The sequence below is a fragment of the Aplysia californica genome, unplaced genomic scaffold (assembly GCF_000002075.1).
Source record: "Aplysia californica isolate F4 #8 unplaced genomic scaffold, AplCal3.0 scaffold00897, whole genome shotgun sequence".
NCBI classification, from domain to species: Eukaryota; Metazoa; Mollusca; class Gastropoda; order Aplysiida; family Aplysiidae; genus Aplysia; species Aplysia californica.
Window position 1 is genome coordinate 167,266 of NW_004798167.1, and position 12,470 is coordinate 179,735.

General features: G+C 36.4%; 1 protein-coding gene across 1 annotated transcript in view; it reads left to right on the top strand.

The window, feature by feature from the left end:
• The window catches only part of LOC101857607, an 8,937-nt gene extending 3,083 nt beyond the window's left edge, over positions 1-5,854 (top strand). The window contains exons 2-5 of the mRNA XM_005110473.3: positions 1,653-2,115; positions 2,655-2,679; positions 3,552-3,650; positions 4,847-5,854. Of these exons, the coding sequence (XP_005110530.1) occupies positions 1,801-2,115; positions 2,655-2,679; positions 3,552-3,650; positions 4,847-5,142 (735 nt within the window). The 5' untranslated portion in view covers positions 1,653-1,800 and the 3' untranslated portion in view covers positions 5,143-5,854. The remainder of the gene's footprint in view (positions 1-1,652; positions 2,116-2,654; positions 2,680-3,551; positions 3,651-4,846) is intronic.
• Positions 5,855-12,470: the final 6,616 nt, after the last annotated feature.

Here is a 12,470-nt window from a genome sequence, read left to right on the forward strand (position 1 = left end):
CCCCCCGTCCTGTCCGCACACAGTCCCAACCCTCTCCCAAAAAATCGTGATTTGCGATTGCCATGACAATGAGCGTTTGATGCTTGCAATTAGTGTGCTACGAAACGACCGTCTCCATTCAACCTTGTGAATTTGGGGTGTGATGAAATGACTGTGACGTCTTGACTGCACTGGTGTGACGAAAGGACTGGTATTTCCATTAGATGTAAACAATAGGGTAAGAGAATAAGACATCCATGATACAGGTGCCAGTAGATGGTTTCAAGGAATATATATTACATCTTTGTTGCGGGATGAATTAAGCGAAGTCGCATCAGCGGGACTGTTCATCCTGCAAACGACTTCGTTGAATCTGAGCTTGCTCATTTTATGTGTTTTTTGAATCTGAGTTATTTTTTTAAATTGATTTTAATGTGGGGGGGGGAGAATCCATCTCTTTTTGTTGAATCCAAGTTTTCTTTGAATATGAGTTCCACTAGGCAATTAGGCTTAAGTGTAGAATCTAGTTTGATTAAAAAACCTAAAATGTTTCAAAAACTATTAATTTATGACGGAAATGAAGTTGATATGGAAATTCGTGTTCAGCGCATCGAAATAGAAAATGGGCACTGTGAGATGGGAGGGAAATTATAAAAGAATACCTGAGGGTCAAACTGTAACAGCAGTAGTTTTTACTGCAGATCACACATGCCACTAAAACTGTCGCAAGTTAATTATTTGCAAGAAAATTTCAAGCCTTTTATATTGCAAAACAAAAAATTATAGATAGGGGAACATGACCCCTTATTGGTCAAAAGCTCAGATATTACGGGTGTGTTGACGCAATTAGGCTTAGTGTGATATAGTTTGGATAGAAACTATCAAATATTTCAATAACTATTAATTTGCTACAAATATAAAGTCAATATTTGTGTAAAATGGATAAAAATGAAATAGAAAGGGCTTTACAAAACCTGAGCATGAGACAGTAGTGAGAGTAAAAGAATACCCGGAGAAATCTTTGAAGTCCACCTTCATACACCAGAGAGGAAGTCCAACTTTAACCTTCAGATTAAATAAAGATCAGAGATGCGGTTTAAAGTGTACAATTTTAGGTCTACTCTAACGTACCTGTTCACTTGCATACTATACATTACAGTGTGGTGAAAAATTCATGGCGCAACTTATACACTGTACAGTACCTCAAATATCTCTTTAAAACAGGTGAATCAATGTCACCCATATACTTTGCACAGAAAGTTTGTATCAATTTGTCTTAACTTGATCATTTATTTTACAATTGAGGCCAGATTGAATATCTTTTCTCCTTAAATTAATATAAAATTCCACTAGACTACTGATCTACTGTGTGCAGGACTGAAAGTAAAAATTAACTGGCTGCCCTTGTTCCTAGTTTACTAGTTTTCTACAGGGAAGGGACAAAAGAACAATGGGACTAGGCTAGACCCACATGCGCAAAAGACTAGTTTTTGTCGAGGGACCCTCTCTTCACAATTACCAAAGGTGATATTTTACTTCCTTCAGTGTTACTCGAAAATTGGTCTACTGCACACTTAACATTTGATCCTTTTCTGTGTTAGTGCGTCTAAAGTAGGCCTACAATGTGCATGTGTACAATTTGATTGATGTCCTTTTCTTTTTATTCTTTTCAGATTGATTTTTTTATGCTGGTGATTTCTACCTTGGATGGAGTGTTCAGCAAAGGAATTTGTGTGTCATAAGTAAAACAAATTGTTCTTCAACAATTCTGATAGTTCAGACAAGAATATTAAAGGACAATTTACAGATCAAATAATTACAATGAATTCATGTGCTAACAGTGTGTTTCGCTACTTTAGGCCACAGCTAAGTAGTTTGAAGGCTCTGCCTCTGTGTGTCCAGTCCTCTGCTTGTGGAATGTCTCCTTTGACACGACAAATTCATCACGTTGCAAGTGTAGGCAATCCATATTTATATCATCAACATGAATTTGTTGAAAATGGTGGAATAGTATGTGGGAAGTCAGCAATAAAAAAAGGACAGTTTTTAGGCACAACATTGCATCTTATTCACTCAAAAAGAGCGACATCAAAGATTCCAACTGATGCTGAGAAGGCATTGCTGGTGACTGAGATGGTAAGTGTTTTGAGAATGTTGGGTTGTTTTTTTGCTATCATTTTCCTCCATGAACTTCAGTTAGATTGTCAGAATACAATGCGGTAGTTTCTTGTTGATAGATTTGTTTTCATTAATTTGAGTAGACTCTCTGGCACTGTCTTCTCCTTATGCTTTTTTAGTGCTCCTACTGTCATGTCCCTTTTTTGATAAGGTGAAATGTACCGTACCTACTCTCAATACTACCACACAGAAATATTAGGGCAGACATGCTTTCACGTGATAACGCAAGGGAAAAATGCCCTCCAAATGAAACATTAAAATAAAAATTATCTCAGAATGGGCAAGAAATTCAGAGCAATTAACCTCTCAGAAACGAAAAGAAAGAAGAAAAAAAGAAAAGTTTACTTGCTGAAAGGTATGTATGGTTTTTTTTAATTGTAACTGCCTGTTTTCAGTGTATTATCAGCTTTCACCTTCCCTACCTTCGTTGCCCTTTTTTTTTTTAACCAATTCATATTACCTTGTTCTTATCAAATTGTGTACATTCTCATCCTCAGAACATGCGATTGCTGAATGAAAATAGTAAGTTGTCAACATTCACATCTGTATTGTGTATTCGCTTTCTTTAATTTGTCTTGTTTGAGTAATTTTCAGCACTTGATTTAATGAACAGTAAAGTTCAGATTTCTGAGTATATATGGTCTTTTTTTAAAGAAATGGTACATTTATTGTTGTTGGTTTTGTGTGAAATTAATGAACTGTACTCTTTTGTCAAAAAGTGTTTTTGGGAGTTTTTCTTACTAATAAGTAAAGTGAAGACTGAACCTCAGGACTAAGGTAGCAGCATATTTTTGCAGTAGTTTTAAAAATATTTAGATTATGGTTTCGTTTTTTAAAGCTATATGTGAGGCAGCGTGGTGGAATCAGGCTCTCGTCATTTCTTGGGCATATTGAGTTATTGGTATCATCTTAAAGCATGTTCATTTGTCTTGCTTTCAAAGAAAAATGTACCCCTCCATCTTTAATAGAAGTGGAGATGTTTTGGATTGAAGGAGGTGGGGGTCACCTGATTTAAGAAGTAAGATTAGCGGGAAAATGGCGCCAAAGCTTGGTAAATTCCAAAGCTGGATAGTCGATGGAAACTGTAAATTTGTATTTTTGTGCCTTTAATCAACGTTTTCAGTGAAATCCTCAAAGGAATGTCTTTGAAAATGGAAATAAAAGGTGTTGAGCCAAAAAACAAAAATTTGATAGAAATTGCAAAGCAGGGAGAAAACTGCTGTTTTCTACTATTTCATTATTTTGACGAGAGCCTGATTCCACCACGCTGTCTCACACATTGAAGTTTTGGTGCTCTGATAATATTGTAATTGTAATATATTTTCTCTCATTATTGTTTATTGCAAAATTAAATATCAATGTTTTTACAAATTTTTTATTTTTAACTCTTTTAGGCTTTTTATCATGGTGCCGCAATGCCTACTTGTCGACAGTAGTGGGTGTAGCTATGATTACTGAAGGAACCACAGCACTGGCTCAAGGAGCTGGAGCAGGTAGACCACTGTATTCCTTGCTTATTTTGCTGTGCGAAATTGTTAGTCTCGTTTGCATTTCCTTGTGTTTTCTTATCAGTGCAACACTGGAAAGGGAAAAGTAGCCTGTGCTCTCAACCTAGAATTCGTGAACTCCTCATCTGTGCATTTTCCTGTAACATAATGTTCAGATTCTATTTTTATTTACATGAAAAGATGTTATAGTTATACTAAAATATGAGCTAGTATTGTTTTCATGTGTTCATCACAATGGATTAAAAGAACCTTATGATTAGCGTAACAGATTGTTTGATTTATTATGGTTCGTTTCAGATGTTAATGGTTTAAATGAAAACAAAACAAAATTTGTAAAAAGGTATATAAGTTAGAAGGGAGAGCACTTTGTGGCAGTCAAGACACTAAAGTGGCATAGGAAATACTCTTACCCCCCGGGGCGGTGCCACTGACTGAAGTGTCTTTAGGCCAATCCCAAATGGGGGGGGGGGGGACATTTCTCGTTCATGCACTGTAGAATTGTAAATGGGCCGATTCATCAATGTCACACTCATAACTGTGCCTGATCTGCAACAGGGAACTGCTGCTTTTTCTTTCCTAATCCTTACTATTGTCATTTTTCCTCTACTTCTTTTGTATGTTAGTCACACTCTTGTGACCCACTATTTCCAGGGTGCCTTGATAGTCGAAGCAGATTTTGTGCTGTTGAAGCTAGAGAGGTGAGGAGAGTGAGTCTAATTCCCTGTAAGGACTTCTCTGTTGACATCCACCCATGGCGCTCATATGACCTTATGCATTTGCGAGCACCGTAAAACCTTACTAAAACTAAAAGGAAATACTCTGGGAAGAATGATAGAACTGTACTGTGTTGAAAAAGTTGCAAATCTTGACTCATTATAGACATAGTTAACACCTGACCAATCAGCCGCCAACCCAAAGGCATTGATATGACACTATTCCAATCTTCATACTCAAATTGGGGACACAAATTTGTCTATTTAGTAGTCTGCATTTTCTTTCATGTTATAAAAAATTTCAGTTAAAGAAAACATAAGAGAAAAAAAGCTGGATAAATAACGGAGCTTAGCTTCATTTTAAAATTACCCAAGCTAGCACATCTTCAAGCATTGTCAGATGACTAGAGTGCACGTCAGTTAACTCAGTATGTGTTTGAATCTGTTTTTATTTTCTTCCACTCACAGGTGCTTTAGCTGTGGGTGCCATGAACTTGTTCTGGGGTACAGGCTGTCATGTTGTCAACTTGATCCGACTGCGTCATGTGACAGGAATGTCCACCTTCACGCTGTTCCTGAACCTGATTGGCTCTACCCTACACTGCTGCCTGTGGCTCTTTGTTCTCATCTGCTACATTGGCTTCTTAGACGAGACCAGGTCACTCCGCAGCTCAGTGGATGGTGTGTCACCGATCGAAGTCACCAACGTGCATCTAGACTCCAGGAACAGTTTGCCGAAGAGCGTTGAGACTGTGGATGTATAGATTTATCTGTTGTAGGATTGAATGTGAAAATGTTTTGAAAGAGATGCAGGCCCCGGAATTTGAAGGGATGATCCATCATCCAACATCCAAATCCATTTGTTCCTTTAAAAAAAACGTGTGGTGGACCTTTTCCAGTGGTTTTGTCTCTATGTTCTAACTTGGTATCTTACATAAGTTATAACAAAAGTAATGACAAAAAGTTGCTTTTGTATTTCTAATTTTTCCAAGGACCTTTCATTAGACAGTTGATTTAGTGTCTTGACCAAATTGTTGCTATTTTAAAAAGAGTCATATAGGTGTCCTAAGAACTGTTTTGGCCATTCTACAAAGTGTGACATTTACTCTTCTTTCAGGAGTAGAGCCTTAACAATTGTAGTCTACTTTTGGGACATAATTGTCACCACGCTGTAGAATCAGGCTCTCATCGATTTGGGTCATTTGGAGTTATTGGTATCATCTTAGAACTTGTTCATTTGTCTTAGAATTTGATTTTTTAAAAATACCCATCTATCTTAAATAGAAGTAAAGATATTTGGGACTGAAAGAGGAGGGGGTCCCTGGTATCAGATGTAAAATAAGCAGGGAAATGGCTGCCAAACTTGGAAACTGCACATTTATACTCATTGTGCCTTTGATCTCTGTTTATCTATAAAATCCTCACAGAAGTGAGTTTTTAAAACTGGACGTAGAAGGTACTGAGCTTCCAAAAAAATTGATAAAAATTACCCAACGGTCAGCAACATGTCAGTTTCTTCGATTTCATTATTTTGATCGAAGCCTGATTTTTATCAGAATGACACATGTATGTATCTGATAGACCTGAAATTTCAGTTTGGACACCAAAGCTTGTAAAAGGAATATCTATGTCTGTAAAGTGATATTGGATAAATTATGAAAATCTTACGTGCCTACATACCATTTCCCCTTGATTGAGATTGAATATGGTACTTCTGATATTACTCAGAACTGGACAATATGCGCGGATTTTGTATTTTTAAACTATTTATGCAAATTGACTTGGTGCATTTGAATCACTTTCTTTTTTTTTTTTGCGATTAGAATAAGAGTAATTTTTAATACTTTTTTATGCGCTGTTTTATTAATTGATGATATAATGCAGATAAGTTCCATAGTGCCCACTCCAGTATGAAACAGATCAGCCGCTTTACCGTACTTTCATCTTAACTCAAAATACATGTGCATGAATGTACCTACATACTCTCTTTAGATTAACGCTAACAAATAAGCAGACAATCTTATTATCACCACTTGGTCAATGATGATATCACATCACATTATGAACATAAAGCACTCTGAATAAAAAGGACTAACTATCAAGATTACATTTCAAAAGATTTGTTTAAATAAAGTTTAGTTTTGCCTCCCATGTTGTATCCTTCAAATATTATGGGAGAGTTTTCTAGATAAATAGAGTTAGATGAGAAACGGACCTATTTCCAGCTAGCTTTTTAAGAAAGCAAATACTTTCCAATTCTTAGAATTTTCAAGTATAAAGTAATAAGATACCCAAGCAAGGCTTATACTGCTTTCAATGAACTAGACTTTTTAAAATACGCTGTGAGGAAGACACCTATCTTTCAATGAATTTAGAATCTGATTTGATAAACTTATGTCATAGTGCTTAGTGATCCAAGATTATTTTTAAAAGACTTCTGCACTGGCATAAGCTTTTTGTTGAAATTTGCTTTTTACAAATTTGAAATTATTGACAATTGATCAAAACTTACATTCTTTTTCTACTGAGGATTATTGAGTTGCTAATGTGTGACTGACTGTGCTGTGATGTTAAGATGTGAACCACAGAGCATTGTCATTTCTTCTTACCTTTTTATTTCACTCTACTTTAACACTAACTGGCTTTTGCACCTTATTGTCTAGTATGTTCATCAGCTTTATGCTTGCTTGACTTAGTCCTGCTGCTGACTAATTGGTTTTTGCGTTATTCCTATTTGTATGTGAGGCCACAATGCACCACTGTCATATTGATTGGAACATTAATTCCAAGGACACTTTCAGCTCTCTAAATTCTCAGAGCCGCACTGTGTCTTTGAAATCATGGATGCAATATAATGTGAATATATGTATTGCTTCTTCATAAATAGTTGATTTTCGGTTTCTCCAACTTTCACTATGCCTTTGTCAAGAGTGTAAGACTACATAATTGCATTATATCAAATCCATAATATCAGTGACACAGTGTGTGGCTCATTTTATGCCCGTATGTAACTTTTAAAAATATAAAGTGCATACTGTTTAGACAAATGGGTACCGATATTTTGTTTTTTAAATCTTTTCTCCTCTCTCCTAAAATTTTCAGGGGGCCATTTCTTTATGGTTGTGGATAATGCTATTTAATGGAATTTGTAATATCTTGAAAAATGTGGTATTTAAGTTATAGGAGATTGAACTTGACATTTAATATTTTTTTTTATCTAAGAAAGAAAAAATTCCTCTCTTGTTTAAGGTTACATGACATCAATACAGACGTAAAAAATACTGAAATACATATTTATCAAAATTAATTTATTTGCTGATATTTTGGTGTTTGATACACTTATTCTTTGACTTATTTGATCTAAATTTGATGGGTTTTTTGTTTAACACCCTTGATCAAAATTTTGTGAAGGGAGAATACTCCAACAAAATCTGATATGAACTCCAAGCACTAGTTGAAGACGTAATAAGATGCTTTAGGTATCAAATGGTGTCTTAAATAAACTGTGAATGCTTGAGTTTTTGTGAATAGGGTTGTTTTACTTAGTGCTTATGTCTTTAACTATTGTCAGGCGAATTGCCTCTGGCACTCTCTCACTGGCTATCCATCATGACTGAGTTAAGCAATGTATTCAATTAATTGATCTTGATCTGTTTAGTTTATAATTTATGAATTATATGTCTAAGAATTTGTCATCGCTGAGGTAAATTAGCAAAAAGCAAATAACTGTTGTTTTAGCTGGTCTGCTGTTTGTGAGTACTCACCCTTTGGCCAGTTTTTAGCTTTTTGGGAAAAAAAGGATTGATGCATCTGAAAATCAGTGTCCCCAGCATCTTGGGTGTAACAATGAATATTCCCTTGTAACCCTTTTTTACCTTAAAAAAATATGTATTACAAGAACAACCACTCATCACACTTCAGATTTTGGCTTAAAGAAAGTGAGACTTTCTGACATATTGTTTGCAGCAATTCACTTGACGACTTTTATTGGGATGCGAAAGTTTTACACTTTTGAACTTGTGAATTTTTTAGTATAGATGGTTAAATTCCAGATTTGGGCATTTCATGATATCTGGAACTACTGTCAATTCAGGTGCAAGTTTATGCCCCGGGGCGGTGCCCCTGACAGAAGTGTCTTTAGGCCATTCCCAAAGAGGGGACATTTCTCGTTTTAGTGCACAGTAGAATTGTAAATGGGCTGATCTAACAATGTCATGCTCATAACTGTACCTGAACTACAACTGGGAACTGCTGCTTTTTCTTTCCTAATCCTTACTATCGTTATTTTCCTCTACTTCTTTTGTATGTTTGTCACACTCTTGTGGTCAGCTATTTCCGGGGTGCCTTGATAGTCGAAGCAGACTTTGAGCTGCTGAAGCTAGAGAGGTGAACAAAGTAAGTCTGATTCCCTGTAAGGACTTCTCTGTTGACATCCAGCCCTTGGCGCTCATATGACCTTATGCAGTTGCGAGTGCCGTAAAACCTCTACTAAAACTTTTTTTTAAAAAGGTGCAACTTTCTTAATATTAGTCCCTGCGTTCAAACCTATTGATGTGTCTGTTTCACCTTAGTCAGTAAGTGCAGCGTTCCTTCTTACAGCTGTTTAGAAATTGTTCTGCTTTTGCTTGGATTCTGGCTAGAATATCAAGTAGTATCGCCGGTCACTGCCGATATAATGTTTCTGAGCAGAAAGATACAACCGTTTTATTTTTCACTTGCTTTTATTTTCTTAGTAATTTTCACAGTCTTTCTAACTTGTCCATCCTAGAATTTTAAAAAAAATTTGTTGGCCTACATTAAAAGATTCTATTCATACTTCTGAATGACTTATTTTGCTACTTAATAAGTTATGTTGCCACCATGTGCATCTGGAATTTGATTCAAGTATATCTGCTAGTATAAGTTATTTTGTAAAGCATTTTGAAATTTAGGAAAATAAGGCTTTTCTGAGACTTTCTTTTAATTGTCCTTTTGTTCGTCTTTGAAAAGTATAAATGGTGCTCTTCAAATGATAACTTGAATCGTTTGGAATACATTGTAATGGGTTTTCTCATAATGAAGTACAAGGCGATCATCTGTTACATCAAAAGACATGCCAGTCACTTGTAGCGACTACAAAAGATATTCAGTCTGTAATATGAGTTTGAAAAGTATTATTTAGCGCTCTAAGAAATTTAGAAGTATGCTAATATAATATAAGTTCATGTGGTATTTGTCGACTTGTTCCATAATTTTAAATCGCACTTGTTACTGTTGAAATTTCAATTATTTACTTAATTTTCCTTTTCCAGAGAACACATTTTCTTTTTCTGATTTTTGTTTTTGTTGGTGTTTTTTGGCTGAACTCTTGAGTACATTATTGTTCCTTTCCTTTCATTTTTTGGTAGTTTTTGTTGTGCTGTCCTACATTGGTGCTAATATACATTCTGATAACACTATCATTTGTGAGCATTTCTGAATGGTTTGTAGTGACAGTGCAAGTATCCCACTGTGCTTGCAACACCCACTTGTTTGCTTCTAAGTTCTGTCTGGGTCAAGGATTTCTCTCTGCTTCTATTTTTATTTATTGCTTGCCCTGATTGTTGCTAAATTGTTTTGTGGTATATTATCAATAACCCTGATAGTCATAGAAACAAATTTTTCTTGCCATATATATCATGTATGATCCCTTAGATTTAAAGTGCTGAATTTTTGTATACCTATCGTTGCCTCTACTGTGGATTACTGTGTTGACATAATATTGGAGCAGATGGTGGGAGGACACCACTGGTAGGTCCAACTTCTTTACTTTCCCTTTATTGTTTCTGTCTATCTGTCTTATGCTTTCCCAGCACTAAATGAAGTAAATGACCATTGCATTGATATGGTTTTCTTTACTCAAACAGGCATCATTATATTGGAATTCAGCAAGCAGTCTCCTACATTTTTTTTTCAAGATATTTTACCAAAATGAAATTTATGTCCTGTTAATGCCAACTACTCTAATATAGACATGCAATGCCACACTGTGTCTTAGTTTTATGTCACCTTTACCCTGTGCTGTAAGATTACTTTGTGCACTGCTATTGGATCCAAAGGTTCAGGGTGGCATATATTTTCTGCTCAAATAGATCTAGAAAGGTTAAGACATTTTTTCTGCCTTTTTTTTTTTTTTTTACAAATGCTAGAAGTAGAAGTGGATGTAGAAAGCTGTGTTGTATAAAACCTAAGGTTATTGGCTAAATAATAGCCAATTAAAGATTGTAGGAAGGTATGCCATTTAAATCAAATACAACCATAAGGCACTTTTGTTTGGCCCTCCCAGTATGATGAAAATCATGCCATCAAAAGGAGTTGAAATGTTGAATTGAGGGCCACTCATAAAAAAATAAGTAGACTGAATAGAGTGTTATATAAGGAAATATGGCATATATTTTAGTCCAGTAAAATATGCAAACACAGAGGTAGTGTTTGAAATTAGAAGAAGTTGTTTAGTTTGTACATGTTGCTCCTAGGTGGATTTTTATTTTTTTTTGAGGAGGATGAGGGGTGTTGTTTTTTTATTGAAAAAAAAGGGGGGGGGGGGGGGAATGACTTTCATTGTTGCTTGTGCTCATTTTGCTTTACTTCATTTTTCAACTATCAGTAATATTATTACCGTATTATATACTACTGTTCTGGTTTCTACTTTTAGGCTCAGAAAACTATTGTAATGTCTGTTGACTTCATAGTACATTTTGGAGAATTATATGTTTCATATAAAGGCAGTGTGTGAAGATAAAACTTGTAGTGTGTGTATGTGCCTGAAAAGAGAGCAAATTTTCATCAACTAATTGCTGGCCACAATGAGAAGATGAGCAGCTTTAAAGATCAAGATATGTGATTCCATCTAAAACATAGTCAACTACTTCAACTTCTGGATTTTTCAGAACAAATTTTGTTCCAAAGCACTTAAAAATTCTAGCTTCCATGACAAAGTAATGTTTATATTGTCTCCGCTTTTGTGTAGCCTACTTACTGAGTGAAATGAACTTTCATTTTAAGAGTTGTTACATTTTGTATTTATTGTTCCTGATGTTATTGAATTAAAAGATGATTTATTACATTGAAATCATGCTTTGACATTTTTTAATTCCCTTCCCATTTTTTGTTGTTGATAAAATATAGTTTGTTTTTATACGGATATTCATATACACGGATGGTTGGCAGATGCTGTGATGTGCTTTGCTCCTTTCCTACTAAGCATCTATCGGCCTTACCCCTCCTTTTTTATGTTATTCTCTAGTAACACCTCTAATTTTAAGCTCAAAAAACTATTGTATTGTCTGTTGACCTCATATTACGTTTTGGAGACCGAGGGTGTCAGATGCTAGGGGACTCGGGTAGTGGAGCACACTGGGGCTGTTCCCCCATTCCTGAAGAGGAGCTCGAGCAAGGAGCATGAACACCATTAGCTCCTGCGAGAACCCTGTTCATTAATTAGATCCTTCATTGTGGGTTTGCAAAATACTGAGGAAGTACTCTGTCCATCTAGCACAGCCTCATACTAGACAAGGGGCTGGGAACCAGAGGGTCCGTCCCCCTTGTGCCCCTCGCTCGCACGTTAGAAGGTCTTCGCTCGTGACTGTACTCCCCACAGCCATGCAGCTTCTAGGCACGAAGATGACACCATAAGCTTGGGTCCGTGTCCTCCATGGATACTTGAGGGTGCTGTCGACAGGTCGTGCTCCTGGATTCCACCCTCGACCTCCTGAGGCTTCGGGATATATTTTCATGGTTGTCTCCTTTAGATCCTTTGTGCTCCGTTCCTGGACCGCGAGGTCGAGGCTCAACAGGGTCACCCCGAGAAGGGTGTGCCTTTACGGTCACGCACGAAGATCTTGATATCAGAGAGCCTCGGAGGTCACAACTCCCAGACAGAAGGACAAAACAACGAATGGCGTCCATTTCTCTTTATACTCCCACCTTGTCCCCCTCTCTGGGTATCTCTCTGTTTCTGTCTGTCTGTCTCTTTCTCTGTCTGTCTGTCTGTCTGTCTGTCTGTCTGTCTGTCTGTCTGTCTGTCTGTCTGTCTGTCTGTCTGTCTGTCTGTCTGTCTGTCTGTTTGTTTCTC